Below are 17,577 nucleotides of genomic sequence, written 5' to 3' on the forward strand. Positions count from 1 at the left end.
ATTCATGGCACTTCAGTGGACTTGTTTTCTGTAAAGCAGAATTTGTCTACATCAGCACTATTGACATTTGGGGCCATTTCATTCTTTTCTTTGTAGGGAGAGGGGACATCCTACATTGTAGGATGAAGGATGCATAGTAACATCCCTAACCTTTGCCCACCAGATGGCAGCAGCGCCCGCTCCCCTGTTAGTGAATCAAAAAGGTCTCCAAACATTGCAAAATGTTCCCTGAAGACAAAATCCCCCTCAGTCGAAATCTACTGGTGTAAAGGTTTAAGAAAACAAGTATTTCAAAGGCTTTTTTAAAGAAAAGTTATATGAATATTTATATTAGGCAAGATTACACACCACAAAATCAGGCACAAGAAAAGTACAGAAATACTGTCTGAATATCGGAAATCTCTCCCAACAACCAATGAAGGACAGTTTCAAAGTTTTCTGATAAAAAAAAAAAAATTCACAATATATACAAATATCAAATCATTACATTGTACACCTGAAGCTAATGTTGTGTCAATCATACCTCAATTTAAAAAAGAAAAATACAGTGGTGTGTGTTTTGAAAATAATTTTAATTATTACATTAGAATATCATAAAAGTGGTTAGGAAATGGTCATGCAGAGGGCAACTGCACCAGATCAGTATCTGCTAATTCACCAACAGGGCTGGCAGCTGCCTGGCGAGGAAACTTGAGGCTGGTCTGGGCAGAAGACCTAAATAGACATTTCTCCAGAGACGACACACAGATGGCCAAAAGGCACATGAAAAAGTGTTAAACATCACTAATTATCAGAGAAAAGCAAACCAAAACTATAGTAAGTTATCACTTCCAATCCAGTCAGAATGGCCATCATCAAAAAGTCCACAAATAATAAATTCTGAAGCGTATATGTAGAAAAAGCAACCTTCATACACTGCTGGTGGAAATGTAAATTAGTAAAACCACTGTGGAAAACAGTATGGAGGTTCCTTTAAAAAACAGTTACCGTAAGATCCTACCACCTCAATCCTGGGTGTATATAGGGAGAAGATTCTATTTGAAAAGATACAGGTACCCCAGTGTTCATTAAAGTGCTGTTTACAATAACCAAGACATGGAAGAAATGTAAATGTCCATCAGCAGAGGAATGGATAAAGAAGATGTGGTGTGGGTGTGTGTGTGTGTGTATACACACATATGGAATGTGGAATATTATTCAGCCATAAAAAAGAATGAAATAATGCCATTTGCAGCAATATGGAAAGACCTAGAGTTTATCATGCCAAATGAAGTCAGACAGAGAAAGACAAATATGTGATATTGCTTATATGTAGAATCTAAAAAAAATGCAAATTAACTTATTTCCAAAACAGAAATAGACCACAGACATAGAAAACAAATGTATGATTACTAAAGGGAAAAGGTGAGGGGAGGGGTAAATTAGGAGATTAACATATACACACTACTACATGTAAAATAGATAACCAACAGGGAAATACTATATAGGATAGGGAACTATACTCAATATTTTGTAACAACATACAAAGGGAAAATAATCTGAAGAAGAATATAGATATATAGATATGTATATGTATGTATAACTGAATTATTGCGCTGTACACCTGAAACTAACATTGTAAACTGACCATAAATTTTAAAAAATAAAGTCAAAAAAATACTGCAGCAAAAAAAAAAAAAATGGGTGGAGGGAAGAAAGCATGACTAGCAAAATGCTGATAATTACTGCAATTTAATATATGTGGGTTCATTACACTATACCGTCTACCTTTGAGTATTTGAAAGTCACTGTAACAAAAACTGTGAAAAATTAATAATAAACTGACAACCGTTGCAACTTTTCAGAAAGAGAAATGGGGAAATTTCTCTGAAAGATGTTCATGTCTAGGTAAAACTGTACCCAAGGGCATCATGATTTCCAAATACTTTTTGTGCTTCACAGATGTCCCCAGTAAGAAGTCTTGCAAACACACACACACACACTATGGATCGTCACTCCTCAATTTAAAGTTCCCTTCTCATTCTTACGGCATTGAAAAATGGAGTATGCTTTGATTTCCAAATTATGACTTACAAGTTTTCTGACTCATGAGACACTTAAAAAGTTCTAGTTTTTAATTATCCTCTGTTTTCTGACTCATGAGACACTTAAAAAGTTCTAGTTTTTAATTATCCTCTGTCTTCTACGTACCTAGCACTGTGTGAGATTTTGTGAAGTTTATTAAAAAGAGACATGGTCCCTACATTTTACATGCTAAGTGGTTTGATGTCAACCCTTATGTCCAATAGAATCAGGGATGTGAAACATCAAATAAGTTAGAAAATTTGGACAAGTTCCTATACTCTTTTATCCTCTTCTTCCATCAGTGTTCTGTGAAGTTTCTTCAGCAACTGACTCATTGATTCTGCAAATATCTATAAATGTTTGCTACGTGAACAAGTTTCATGCTAGATACTCAGAATACAATGTTAAGCAAAAATGGATGTGTTCTGTGCTCTTTTAGAGCTGGTATATTCTACAAGTCTAGTGTGAGAGATGGACATTACTGAACAATCACACCAATGTAAAATTCCAAGTAGAATAAGGGGTTAAAAAAAAAAGTAGTATAATGGTACCATATTGATCTAAAATAGGAGTGTTTTTTCCAAGTCCCCGTATGGATATATATATGACTGTTTCTCACTCTTAAGTGGGGGAAGATCTCTACCCACTCAGTGTTCCTCAACAGATAGAAGAGGTGTGACTTGCTCACTCTTCAGAGTTTAAGCTTGAGAGTAAGTTAGTATGCATAGCATTGAGTCCAGGCCCAAATGAGCAGATTTTTTTTTTTTTTTCGCTTTTTAGGGCCGTACCCACAGCATATGGAGGTTCCCAGGCTATGGGTCAAATCAAAACTGTAGCCACTGGCTTATGCCACAGCCACAGCAATGCCAGATCTGAGCCATGTCTGTGACATACACCATAGGTCATGGCAACGCTGGATCCTTAACCCACTGAGCAAGGCTAGGGTTTGAACCTGCGTCCTTGTGGATACTAGTCAGATTCATTTCTGCTGAGCCATGATGGGAACTCCCAAATGAACAGACTTTCTACCAGAGCTCCTCCACTTCATTGAACTGGCATCTCCACATACCCATCATAAAGACAGAGTGCACACAAAGCTATGGCACCCAGCATGCACTCTGCTCTCTGGAGCAGGCAGGTCTGCTCCTCTCAGATGCAAGACGCCAATGCCTATGCCTCGGCCACTCCTGGCCTGGATGTTGTCCAGCAGTACGTCTCTAAGTACATTTAGAAAAATGAGAGGGGAGAGGAGAACTTCCAGGCAAATTCCAAGAGCACATCTCATCCAGTGGAGTGACAGCAGCTCTATTTTCTAAGCAGTCTAAATCCTGGATCCAGAGTCAGGGGGGACAGACAGTAGGAGAGAAAGGACATCTCCCTAGGTTTTCTCCCATGATCTCTGTCTTCTGAGGAGGAACTTGAGTTTTCCATGAGATGAAACTGTGTGAGAGAGACATTAGACAGACATCCCTCATTGATTCTTCCTTCAGGTTGTCACTATGAATTTCTATCTTTTTTCACTGGCATCGTGTTTATTTTAGTGGAAAATTGAGAGATGCTTTATTACAGGCTGTCAGCAAAGTACAATTTTAAACTGGAAAATTATACATTTATAGTATAATATAGAATAACTAGCCTTTAGTTCTAAAGTCATTGGCTTTTTGAGGCTGATAGAAATGTGTTCCTTCCTTTGCTCACCCCACCAGTCCCTGCTCATAATTACTCTGTGGTCTGGGTCTAGGCTTCCTAGTGAAGGCCTCCTGTGTGTAAAGCAACAGAGTCCTCCTCAGCAATGAGCAGCCTGGTTTATGCATTTTGATCAGTTCTTTGTTTGGGAGTCCTAAAGACAACCTGATATAAGCCCTATTATCATTTGCCAGTGCAGCAATTATCTGTGACTTAGAAGATCTTTTCATGCATATGTCCTGTTTATGTTACTGCTTCTCCTGCTGCATTCTTGGCTGAGTAAAAGGATACAGCACTGTACTGATTCCTTGGCAAAAACAAAGTCACAGAGTTTCACCTCCATATCCTAAATTACTAGTGATCAAAGATTCTAATTTGTCCAAAGATGTCCAGTCTGAGATCAGATGGATCCAGGTAAAACCCTGAGGTGAAAAAAAAAAAAAAAAAGGGCTATGTAGCACCTTCCTCTTCCTCTTTCTTCATCCTTTGACTTGCCTGATGGATGTTTCATTCTTTTAGGCTACCAAGAAGAGGCATGTTTAAGGTACCTGAGTGATCTGTGTCATCATAGCAGGGACCACAGATATCAACAGATGTCATTCTCTGTCCTAATGCCAGGCTTCTAGCCTCTTGGTTCTTTCAGCATTCTAATGTCCTTTATCCCTCAGTGACAGGGAAATCCACAACAGCTTACCCTCTTCCATGCCAGAATGTACAGGTTTTGTGAGAAGTCCTTGGCAATTTGAGCCTCCCTCGCCGTTGCTGGTGCAGGTGCCTGTAGCTCTGATAACATGCTGGATATGGAATTTCTCTACAAGGTACTCAGGGCTCCTGAGCTACACCCTGAGAGGTGCAGGGCATACTTTAACTTCATTTCCAAAAATCATTCTTCGTATATCTGTTGCCCTGCCCTTGGGGTTTGACAGCCAACCTGAGTCAGTGAGCATGTGATACTCTTTATGCCTCCAAGCAGGGTTTCCTCTCCTCCTGGAGAGACATCCTCAGCCATTTTCCTCTTTTGAGGGTTCATTTTAGAAATTCACTGTTCTCATCCTCCAGACCATGGCTCTTTGTCTTCCCATCCAAGTCTTTTCAGAATTCTAAACAAAGTAGTAAGTGTCTCAAGCACATAGCTCTGACAAGTCAAAAGCACTTTTACACTTTCATGTCTGCTATAAATCCATTCAGAAAGGTGATCGACTCCCCTCAAGTAAGAAACACCACTGCGAGCAGAGCCAGAAGATAAATAAAACCAGCTAGGGAGGGTTACAGGAATGAAAAATACATCTGTTAAAATTTCAGAAAGTTTATCTCATTTAAAGAATTTTAGACACCAATGTAGGACATATAGACAGTTTAAAAGCATCTCCTTCAAATCATACATGGCAGCACAGGAGATCATAAACAGTGTTCCACCCAACTCTGAGAACAAAAGTGGCTCTTTATAGCTTCTGAGGCTTATAACATACACATGAGGAGGTCAGGATTAAGTAACAGAGGAATGGCTGGAGTTTCTTACAAAAGCCCTGTATGATCTGATGTTGTCTGTGAATCACCATTGTAGGTTCCACTGTGCTTTGTTGGCATGGCTGTGCCAGGCAGGTGGGGTCCCTGGACTGCGCTTCTGAAGCTAGATCAAATACACCAGAATGAAATGTTTGGAAAGCAAATGCTTGTTAAGCCATCAGGAGAAGCAGACATAATCCAGGGTAGGCGAAGAGGGGAAAGCAACTTTCAGCAGCAATATCACATGACAGTAATGTGGAAATTTGCCCATCACAGAATCACTGTGACCATGGACCTGGCATTTCAGACACCCATCTGAGAAGCCCAGAAAGCCTCTGTCTCCGAAAGAACTCACCCTAATTGGAAGCACTTCTGACAAGTAAAATGCCAGAGGAAAATGCTGGCACTTTTCCCTTTTCAAATCATAAATTACCCTAGGTTCCTGGAAAAGTGTGTTCAGACAGACTTGACACCCCCATGGAAGAGCCAGAGACCTGGTCTTTGAGAATCTTACCTGAAGATGTAAAAAAAATTCTACCAGACTTCCAGAACCTGTGGGTGAAAATTGCCACGAATGATCGATGAATGCCTACTCTCTTAGGTGGGGGTCTATGAGTGTGAGTGGCCAAAGCTATTAAAAGAGCCAGTCCTCCTTGTGATAAAGTACATCCTGGCAAAGCCACAAAGAAGAAAATTATAGCAATCAATACAGGTCAGAATGGAAACCGGATGAAGCTTTCAGCCAAACTTGCTCTCACTTCTGCTCTAATGGATGGATGTTTGGGTTCTTAAATCAGCACAATTTGCAGATTCAAGACATTGAACATGGAAGTCAAAATTGGAGAGAAATTTACTTGAAACTATAGCAAGTCCTTGAAATGTGCAAGGGTTAATGCTACTCTCATACTTGTCTGGTTCTCCCATAATTGAGCTACATTTGAAAAGTCATCTTTATCTCTTCAAGTGACTCATTATATATCTTGCTCCACACAGCCACTCTTGATATAGTTAATAGATAAGAGTCCACAGACCATTGATAGATGTGTGTATAGGCTTTGAAAGAATTCGTAGTGATACTTCCTGTAAGGAATTCTGCTTATTCATGTTCAAGCTTATTGGGAGTAATCCTGTGGAATTTATTAGAGAGCAGATAAAACCCAGGAAGTATAGCCTACCCATTCAGTTTTGGCCAAACAGGCTACATCAGCACTCTAAGTAAATATTGCCTTCCACACCCCAGAATGTCCACATCCTAGTCTCTGGGAGCTGTGGATATGCTACATTATACGGCAACAGGGAATTTACAGGTATGGTTAGATAAAGGATTTTGTGATTACCCTGGATTATCCAGGTGGACACAGTGTAACCAGAGGGATGTTATGAGAGGAAAGCAAGAGGGTGAGGGGGACAGAAACATGACAGTGGCAGATCTATTGTGACATGATTGCTGGAGGGGATGGAGGTGGGCTCATGTCAAGGAATGGAGGTAAGAAGCTGAAAAAGGCAAGGAATGAATTCTACTCTGGAGCTTCCAGAAAGAACACAACCCTGCCAACACTTTGATTTTTAGCCCAGTAAAACCTATGTTGGATTTCTGGTCTCCAGAACTGTAGAAGGGTAAATTTGTGTTGGGTTAAGCCACTCCGAATATGGTAATTTGTGACAGAAGTAATAAAAAAAACTGATACAGTCAACAACATCCAGCTGTAACATTCTTCCTTCTCATTTTCTGTTTCCAGCATCAAATGAAACATCGAATTCAATCAAGGTTTCTAGAATGATCTTTCCTTCTTTTGGGGACAGCTTCCTAACAACTTCATTCTCTCTCACCTGCCCTGATAACTCCTCCTCCGAGTATTTGCACTTTCAATAGGACCAAGGAGAAGATATTTTCTATAAAAGAGAACTGATATTGAGTAACTGCTTAATGCCAGGAACCCTAGTGGGTATTTTGCACATATTTCCTTTCATTTTTCCAGCTCCTTTCTGAGGTATCATTCCCCCCAATCTTTTTGTGATAAGGGTACCAAAATTCAGAAATGGTCAATAGCTTACACTATGAATGAGTCATCAAAGCTGGGACGGGAACCCAGCTCTACACGACTCCAAAGTTCAAATTCCTCCCACTGGAATGTGCCGCTTCTAATTTACTTGTATAGAACAATAAAATGCTACCAGCAGCACGACTGCTTCAATTTGGAAGAAACAGTGATTTGGGAAGCAGGCACTACTCCCTGGAAAAATAAAGGAGAGGGGACAGTTTGACTCTGGGGAGGACCTTTGGATAGGTTGTCATGGATTCTCAACTCTGTTTTTCAGTCAGGGTCAAAACCAACCCATGGTGTATGTCACCATTCCTAATTACCTTAAATCTCCTTATAGGGGTATTTGCTTTTGGGCTTTTTGCTACTGACATTTTTGTAAACGCCGGACAAGTGGTCACGGGGCACCTGACGCCCTACTTCCTGACGGTGTGCAAGCCCAACTACACCAGCGCAGACTGCCGGGCACACCACCAGTTCATAAACAATGGGAATATCTGTACCGGGGACCTGGAGGTGATTGAGAAGGCTCGGAGGTCCTTTCCTTCCAAACACGCTGCTCTGAGCATTTACTCTGCCTTGTATGCCACGGTGAGTAAGCCAGTACTGCCATCTCCCAAGTGGAGCTTTGGCTGAGATGGGTCTCTCCGCCATCCTCACCCCCATTCTTTCATTACAGTCACTTAGAGTGATTTTTAAAGTCATGTTACAGTATGTTTCTGCTCTATCATATTGTGCTGTTGCCCCTCCCTTAACATCCCAATGTAAGACCTGCCCAAGATTGTGAATTCTGGGAAGATTGCTGATAATCATTTTATCACATCCTCCCATTTTACTGATGCAGACACTGAGGCCCAGAGAATAGCTAAGAACACATTCAGAGCTGAGAGTCAGCCTTCTAGCACCATCATCTAGGTTTCTCTTGCTGCTCACTACAGCACTCTTTGCCAAAGTTTTACTTGGTTCCAGAACAGTGCACACTTCTCACACTTGTCTACAAATGTACAAATGTGCAGGTGTCGGCCTTGTGTGAACATCTGCCTGTGCAGTACAGCAGATCCAGGATAAAGATGCAGCTTTGCTCTGCTCCTCCTAATGCTCTTCTCCATCACACTTTGCCAGGACGGATGGGCAATCCTACAAGACCCCCCCCCCCCCCCCCACACACACACACATCCAAAATTTACTTTTCACTGTTCTCTAGACCACACAAGTTTTAACTGCCACCACCACCCCCCCCCCCCGGTATAATATTTTAAATTTTTGGCTCTCATCACAGAGGAAGTCCAAAGCGTGTCTCACATCTTAAGATAGAAAAAACGATGATGCCCATCTTTTTCCCTGCTCTTTAATTGCATCCAATTTGCAAATGAACTCACTTCACCTTTTGTCTGGCCCCAGCTTTTCCTTAGAACCAAGAGTATAGAAGTCTCCATGCAAAACTTCCACTGCTGGATCTCATGCTTATATACCTGTGGATGTGTGACTTTTGGTTGAAAACACTCCTTTTCCTTCTATTTATTTTATATACAGGGTATGACTTGACTAGTGATTCTCAATGAAAGATGAGGGAACGAGAAGGCAGAGGGAAGCCCCCTTTCAAACTTTGCCTTCTTCTAAGAGGCCTCGTGTGCCGTTGCCCCTCCCCCAGGATGTGTGTTCCCATCCCCTCCGAGGACAGTCACTGCCCACTCCACTGAGTCTGCTTCTGACGGCAGAGTGCCACTGCCCCAAATACACTCGTTCAGGGTAGAAAAAAGGTGACTTGACTATAGGTCTGGCCTGTTTAGTAGAGTTTAAAAGAAATTGCTGAATATTCTCTTTAACACAATGGTTCTTTGTCCCATTTGCAAAATCAATTTATCAACCATAACTTTTCAAAAATAAGTCAAATTATTTACTTTTCTTTGGCCATGCCCACAGCATGTGGAAGTTCTCAGGCCAGAGATCAAAACAGAGCCATAGCAGTTGACAACCTAGATCCTCAACCTGCTAGGCCACCAGGAAACCCCCGCTATTTATTTTAGATCTACTTTTTAATGACTATGTGATGCAAGTAATTTCAGCTACCCCCACATTAAGGAAACATGAATATAATGAAAATAGAAGCCTTGATTTACAAAACCGATCAGTTGTAGCTTAGAGAGGTTTCTTGGCTTTACCACTTCTCCCCCAACCCCTGGAAAAAAAAAATCTATGACAGATTATTTTTTAAACAAAATCTTCTGAGGCATTTAGCATAGTTTCCCATTTTCAAAATATCCATCTGTCCTAGATTATCTAGAATCTAAGTTATAGGAAACAATGTGCTCTTGCACCTTTTTTCATATTTTTATCAGATTCAAGTCATTGTGTGAAACTGATTTTTACAAGACCATTTATTATAAAAATAAATGTTACTCATAATAAACTACTGCCTCATCAAATGAGATATAAATTTCTCTTTTGGGTAGAAAGTATAGTTCTCTTATTCCAAATAGATGCTGCTGTAGCACATTTTCGAGGATTCAGATATAATCCAATTCAAATGGTGCCCCACAGGCAGACTATAATCAGATAAACCCTGATACAAAATTCCGATTATATAAACTTTTCTGAGCCCCTGTTTTTTGTGAAGTACCTTCAGAGATTACTCAACCAGGATTTCCCAAGTACTAGTTAATATTGTGAAGAATACTAATCAACCACAGGTCCATGTTTTGTTTTGTTTGTTGTGTTTTTTAAGGGCCACAACCGCAGCATGTGGAATTCCTGGGCCAAGGGTTGAATTAGGGCTGCAGCCGCTGGCTTACCCACAGCCACAACAAAATGGGTTCTAAGCCACATCTGTGACCTATGCACAGCTTGCAGCAATGCCAGATCCTTAACTCACTGAGAGAGGCCGGGGATCAAATCCACATCCTCATGGATTCTAGTCGTGTTCTTAACACACTGAGCCACAACAGGAACTCCCTATGTCCTTAAGTTTGTAATATTATGGGAAAGATTTTATAAGGATGTAATTTAAAAAAAACCTAAATTTAAATACATCTAGTATAGATGTTAAGTAACATTTCCTACACAGGCACAGAACAGTGTAATGATTTGCTCTAATTTATGTAACTGATCTAACCACAGTTTTGTAGGCTGTTACATGTATAACAAAGAAACTCCCATTTTCATGTATTCACACCATCACTGAAGGATCATTTTAGGAGTTAAGTTTCCACTGTAATACTTTAAAACACATCTATTTGAACTTACATGTGCTCGGACCATACAAATACACTATAGACTGTAATATAAGTATTGGCATACTATTTTTCTGGGTTGCAATTTCATTTATCACTTTTGTTAAGAAATGGTGGATCAACAGTGCCCTCTAGTGGTTTTTTGTAGCCATTACCAAAGGTTATGTGACAAAGTGTTTATTTGTTTGAAAGAAGCACATCTTACTAACGCTAAGCCACCAGGGACATATATGGTAACTGAGCTTATGAAATACTCAAGAGTCGTATGCAGCACCTCACAGTGGAATAAGAACACCCTACATCGCTGATGTCATAAATTGCATCATCTTTTACCCAATATCAGGTCTTCCCAACTTTTTGCACATTGTGACACTTGTAGAAATTTTTAATATTTTAAAACATGCCAGATAATAAATGTTGGAGAAGGTGTGGAGAAAGGGGAACCTTCCTGCACTATCAGTGGGAATGTGAGTTGGTACAGCCACTCTGGCAGAGTAGGGAGGTCCCTCAAAAAGCTAAAAATAGAGTTGCCATATGAGCCAGCAATCCCACTCCTGGGCATATATCCAGACAAAACTATAATTAAAAAAGATAAATGCACTTCCATTTTAAGTGCTGCATTTACAATAGCAAAGACATGGAAGAAACCTATGTCTATCAATAGAGGAATAGATAAAGATGTGGTGTGTGTGTATATATATATATATATATGTACACACACACACACAAAATGGAACACTGCTCAGCCATAAAAAAATGAAATAATGCCATTTGCAGCAACATGGATGGACCTAGAGATTAGCATACTAAGTGAAGTATGTCAGGCAAAGACAAATATCATGATACCACTTACATGTGGAATCTAAAATATGACATAAACGAACTTATCTAGGAAACAGAAACAGACTCACAGACAGAACAGACTCGTGGTTGCCAAGGGGAAGGTGGTAGGGAGGGACGGGAGTGGGAGTTGGGGTTAGCAGATGCAAACTATTATATATAGAATGGTTAACAACAAGAACCAGTTGTATAGCACAGGGAGCTATATTCAATATCCTGTGATAAACCATAATGGAAAAGAATATTAAAAAAGAACATATAGGTGTTTCCATCGTGGTGCAGTTGGTTAAGAATCTGACTGCAGTGGCTCGGGTTGCTGCTGAAGAATCCCAGCCTGGCAGTGGGTTAAAGGATCCAGTGTTGCCACAGCTGCAACATAGGTTGGCAGCTGCAGCTTAGATTCAGTCCTTGAGCTAGGAACATCCATACACCGTGAGTGGCCATTAAAAAAAAAAAAATGTATGTATGTGTGTGTGTGTAATGAATTACTTTGCTGTACAGCACAAATTACAGCACAACCTTGTAATCAATTATACTTCAGTTTTTAAAAAAAATGGACGAGTTCCCACTGTGGTACAGCAGGTTAAGGATCTTGCATTGCTGCAGCTGAGGCTTGGATTCAGTCCCTGGCCTGGGAACTTCTGTTTGCCTTAGGTGCTGCTAAAAAAAAAAACAAAACAACAACAAACGAACAAACCAAAAAAAAAACATACTGGAGTAAATGAATGGACAGAGTTTATCACAGCTATCCCAAGGAAAGTGAAAAAAAAATCAATTCCCCAGCACAGCTGAAATCTATCTCTGTGACATGCTGATTTAGAAGTTCTGATTCAGTCATTCGGCTAATCAGTCAACACTTTGATATTCATTGAAAGTGTGAATACTCACAAGGACTACGGGAGACACAAAAAGTGGAGTGTATTGCCACTCAGCTATCTGATCTTCTCCATAGAATTCATTCTCATATAAAATTTGGCATCTCAGATTCTTATATGGGTTTCCTAACAGCCCAAATGTTTCTTTAGTTTGTTGCATAAAAACTGCATGTGTCTGAACCTGCACAATAATCAGGTTCATTCCTGTGCCTGTAATTTGTTCCCATGCCCACCAGATATAAAACACCAAGACCAATGTACATTCGTTCATCCTTCTTGCCTTGGTGTGGGCTCATTCGCATGTTCTGGTGTATGTACGTGCATGTTTGTATATGCACCGTATGCAGAGGCTGCCAGTCACTCCCCGGTCTCTGTCCTAAACTAGATGTACATCACAAGCACAATCAAGACCAAGAGCAGTCGACTGGCCAAACCGGTGCTGTGCCTCGGGACCCTCTGCACCGCCTTCCTGACGGGCCTCAACCGGGTCTCTGAGTATCGGAACCACTGCTCTGACGTGATCGCGGGCTTTATCCTGGGCACTGCTGTTGCCCTGTTTCTGGTAGGTCAACTTCCCTCTACTTTTTTTTTTTTTTTCCCCTCTGGTGCCCTCTGAAAGGCGGCCCAAGATCCTGGCGAGTCAGGCTCCCCAGACTCTGAGGTCTGAAGTCCAACCTCTTCTGGCCCCAATCTTGTGATCTACAGTGATTCTCCAACTATTATGCGTCTTTTCTTTCTTTCAGAAATAGGATTGCATATTCCCTCTGCTGGTCAAGGATAGGATTGCTCCAGGATGGACAGCTTATTCCATTTCCTTCAATCCTGGGCTTAGGGCTGGGCAGACTAATAATTTGGTGTCCCTTCAAACCATTGTTCTTTGAATGTTTGTTCAGAATGTACTGGGATCCTAAGCTAAGTGTTGCTTGGTGGGGAGCAGAAAACAAAGTACTGATGAACTGACGAAAGCAGGCAGCTCCTTCTCCAGCATTTCAACAAACTCAGCTCTGGCCCCGACTTGCACATCCCACTCAGAATTATGAAAACCCTCAGCTAACCATACCCATATATTTTTTTGGACACACCCACGGCATGCGGAATTTCCCGGGCCAGGGATGGAACCCATGCCACGGCAATGCTCACATCCATGCTTTTCAGGAGGCCTCTGTTATCTGATGCCTATTTCCACTACAAGTGGCTTTTCAACCACATATAATACTCTTCCTGGATAAGTGTTTTCTTTCTTTCTTTTTTTGACCATGCCCATGGCATGCAGAATTTCAGGGCTGGGGTAGCTGCAACCCGAGCCACAGCAGTGACAGTGCTTGATCCTTTACCCGCTGTGCCACCAGGGAACTCCCTAATTTTTTTTTTAATTTTTACAGATTTGAGGTATGATAGGCTTATAATAAATAGCACATGAAGTGTATAGTTTGGTCAGTTTTGACCTATAGTTATATCCTTCTCTCTCACTCTTCCCTTCCTCTCATTCCTAAGCAACCCTGATACTCTGTATTAGTTTACCCTAAGATTTAATATTCATAGATTCATACAGTATGTGTTTTTTCTCTTGGCATCCTTCACCCAACATAGTTGATATTCATCCATGCTGTAAGCATCTATCAGTAATTCCTTTTTCTTGCTGTGTAGGATTCCATTGCATGGGCATATCACGGAGGTGCAGTTTTAAAAATTGTCTTCAAGGATTTAAAAACATGCCCAGAAAGATTTATAGTAAGTCACTGAGCCTGGAGATTCACATGCTGTGCATGAAATTAACCTCCTGTTAGCATTCAACAAGCCTCCCCTAGAAGACAGAGGCCACCACATGTCCTTCCTCCCATTCTTCCCTTCTGGTCCAAAGCACCCATTAAGACTAATATGACACATAGATGGGTTTCACAGGCCTATGACCTAACTCCTCCTTGTCCTGTCCCTCCCATACAAGGACTTTATATGTATGTCCTCCCCAACATAAAAAATACACATATTCTTCTCCCAACTTCTAATGCAGTTTTCTGGTGCTTTTACCTGCTAAGATGTGTACAGAAAATGCTCATATTTACTCAGAACACTAAATGGCAAGCTCCATTCTGATTCAAAACTATTTTTAATGGATCCAGTCTTTCTGAAGTGAAAGATGAGGGACTTAAATGCAAGTTTTCTGAGGGAAGCAGCAGGAAAAGTGGTGCTGAGATAACCCTGAGATGTTGATACCTCAGAGGGTATTTCCCTAGGATTGCTTTCTGCAAGGAGGAAGAGAATACAGATGACTTCACAAAAAGAGGATTTGCAAAGAGAGGTTAATGTTACGTAAACGAAGGCTTGGGATGCAAAGAAAAGCCAAACACTTGTGCTGTCCATGAGTCCTGGATCCAGCCATCCTTAGCTCCAGAGAAAAGATAGTGCTGACTGTCCCAAGCAATCTCATGGGCTTCCGATGGGATGAAATGTGAAAACTTGGTGTTTGCTAAGTCCCTGTATTCAAATTCTGATTTCATGTTAAACCTGTGTTCTCTCTGTAACTTGCAGCCCTGCTTCCTACCACGCAGTTACGTTTGTTCTTGCATTGCCTTCCCAATTGATAGCAAATGTCAAAATTAGTTTTCCACAAGTGATCTTTAGGCAAGACCCAAACTGGCTATTGAACTGCTCGGGCAGGAGGCAGACCACACTGTCTCCATGTGCCCACCACACACACACACACACACGCGCACACTCGCTCCCCAGGCTGGGAAATGAGAGGGGAAGGCTGTTGTAGAAGAGGATGGAACCATTCTAAGGCAGAGGCTTGAGGAGACAGAAGAACAGAAGATTCTGAGAGCAGGAGCAAATTTGCAGCCTACGCTCATTATAGTTTTGTGTTTTTATGAGGACGAAAGTGGGAGAAAGGAGGAGGAAACTAATTGAGCAAGTTCTCCGTGTCTTGCACTTGATAGACACCAAATCATGTGCTCCCAGGACACCTCTAACAATCTTTTTACTGAAGTAACAGAGGTTTATGATAATATATAAGTTTCTCATGTACATTATAAGGAGACTTCTGTATACAGGGTGCTCATCGCCAAAAGTCTGCTTTCTATCTGTCACCATACAATAGGCCCCCCTTAACCTATTTTACCCTACTCCCCCCTCCCCCCCGTAACCAATCTGTTCTGTGTTTCTTTTGTTCGTTTATCTTGCCCTAACAGCATTCTTATCCTCATTTTATTGAGGAGGAAAATGAGGCTCAAATATAAGTAACTGACCCAATGGCCACTCAACCAGCAAGCCATGAATCTGACCTGGGTCTCCCCACCCCCAGAGCTCTTTCTTCCACTTCTCCCGTTTCCCGAGTGGAGGAAGTTTAAGCAGAGCTGGAGAGTGAGATGGAGGAAACCCAGGTAGAGAATATTCATGTAAATGTTCTGCAAGGCTTGAGGAGCTACGGGAACAATTCGAAGGCACTGGATATAGAAACAAAGATGCAGAACAATGGACGAAAGTGTGGAAAGAGACAGAAGATAGAACAGTCAGGTATGAAAGGGCCTCAGTAGGAAATAAAGAGAGGTAGGTAGTAATTTAGAGGGAACATTTTTTTTTTAATGGAAGCAATTAAAGTGCCATTCAAAAGTGCATTATTTAAGCAAAGAGTCATATAATTTCAGGGTGCTCTTCTTAGGTAAGAGTTCAAGGCCAACTAACATTGAATTTTTTCTATACATTTGGCATTTGTTAAGAGGCAAACATACTCTAGTGGTGTGATTTAAAGGCTACGGAGTTTAAATCTATGTAATCTTGGGCAAGTTATCTAAATTCTCTGTGCCTCCTTATCTAAGGTGGAGATAATCGTACTTCCGTTATAAGATTGCAGAGTGGGATAAATGAAATAAGGTAAAGTCCTTAAGACAATGCCAAACATTTGGGCGGCCCTGATTACAATAAGCTGTATTATGAGGTGGTTTACATTCATTGTTTCTTTTAATCAGTATAAACCCTTGAGATCAGTATTATTCCTGTTTTACAGGTAAGGAAAGAAGTTCTGTGAGGGTAGATTAATCACCAGAAGGCCAGTGATACTCAAACAGATGTTTCCTCAGCACCTAGAATGTGCTCAGCAGACGCGTTGGACCATGTCCCAGGTCTTTCCCTGCTCACTGGCTCAAAGGGTAAAAGTCACTATGCAGGGAAAGGCCTGCCACCCTCACAGGTGGCCAGGCATTGATGACTGCAATCTGATTTGGCATTTTTTTCCCTCCTCCCCCACAGGGAATGTGTGTGGTCCATAACTTTAAAGGAACTCAAGGATCTCCTTCCAAACCGAAACCCGAGGACCCCCATGGAGTACCTCTCATGGCTTTCCCAAGGATAGAAAGCCCTCTGGAAACCTTAAGTGCACAGGTATAGTAAAGGGGTTTTGGCAAACCAAACCTAGAGGCTCAAAGCCTGTTATCTTGGAGTTCAGCTAATACATTCCTCTGCTGGAAGCAGAACACAACTAAATCCACCCAGCACCAGTAACATTCTGACATAAAATCCCTCAAGAACATCCCGGCTTCCCTCAATTAATCCTGTATTCATTCTGGGGCTTGGCCGTCGTGACACCTCAGAAAGTCCTTAGTAATGTCTAACTTAAACCCCGACTACCTCAGGATACCTTCAACTCTAATACCACATTTGGGAAATTTAGACCAATCTTGTGGGAGGCCACTTTGATTTAGTAACTAGGACATTTGGAAAGAAAGGTTTTGATACATCCAGTGACAGATGTAAACTGGAAGCACATTAAAAAAGAGTAAGTATCCTTGTAGATCTATTTTGCTAACAACCCAAAATTCAGTGCAACAGTACCTACTGATCACTCATTTATATACCAGGACTTGGCTTCATGACGGAGATGAAGAAAATAACTAGCTACACAGTCCTTGTCCTCAAGGAACTCACAGTTAAGGAAAGGTGTACATAAATAAGTAATCCTAATATGGTATGTGAATCAGATCCACAAATTTCTTGGTGAATACAAATGAATAAAAAATTTACTCTAAGACAAAGAAAGCCATGGAGACTTGCCAACTGAAACAAGCCCTGAAAGATGATAGCAAGCACTGACTTTTGCCTGGAATAACTGCTAGGTGCTTTACTAATATATTTTTAGTTGAACAAACGCCTTATTGAATTGATACTGTAATTCCCATTTCACAGGTGGAGATAGGAATAGGACTGAACAAGCAATGTTCAATTACTTGCCCAAGGCCCAGAGCTAGCAAGTGGAAAAGCTGGGATGACAAGTTCTTTGAGCAGACAAAGAGGGTTAACTTGTAATCACAGAGGGGTTTTATATCATCATGCCACCTTTTT

The 17,577-nt window shown here is 41.1% G+C and overlaps 1 protein-coding gene and 1 long non-coding RNA gene across 3 annotated transcripts in view; one reads left to right on the plus strand and one right to left on the minus strand.

Moving 5' to 3' along the window:
* Nucleotides 1–17,577, plus strand: part of PLPPR1 (phospholipid phosphatase related 1) — a 289,032-nt gene that overhangs the window by 265,725 nt on the left and 5,730 nt on the right. The window contains exons 5-7 of the mRNA XM_047768052.1: nucleotides 7,639–7,889; nucleotides 12,629–12,805; nucleotides 16,489–16,620. Coding sequence (XP_047624008.1) covers nucleotides 7,639–7,889; nucleotides 12,629–12,805; nucleotides 16,489–16,620 — 560 coding nt within the window. The remainder of the gene's footprint in view (nucleotides 1–7,638; nucleotides 7,890–12,628; nucleotides 12,806–16,488; nucleotides 16,621–17,577) is intronic.
* Nucleotides 1–17,577, minus strand: part of LOC125120191 (uncharacterized) — a 100,323-nt gene that overhangs the window by 72,412 nt on the left and 10,334 nt on the right. The window lies entirely within an intron of this gene.

Source organism: Phacochoerus africanus, chromosome 2 (assembly GCF_016906955.1).
Source record: "Phacochoerus africanus isolate WHEZ1 chromosome 2, ROS_Pafr_v1, whole genome shotgun sequence".
Taxonomy (NCBI): Eukaryota; Metazoa; Chordata; class Mammalia; order Artiodactyla; family Suidae; genus Phacochoerus; species Phacochoerus africanus.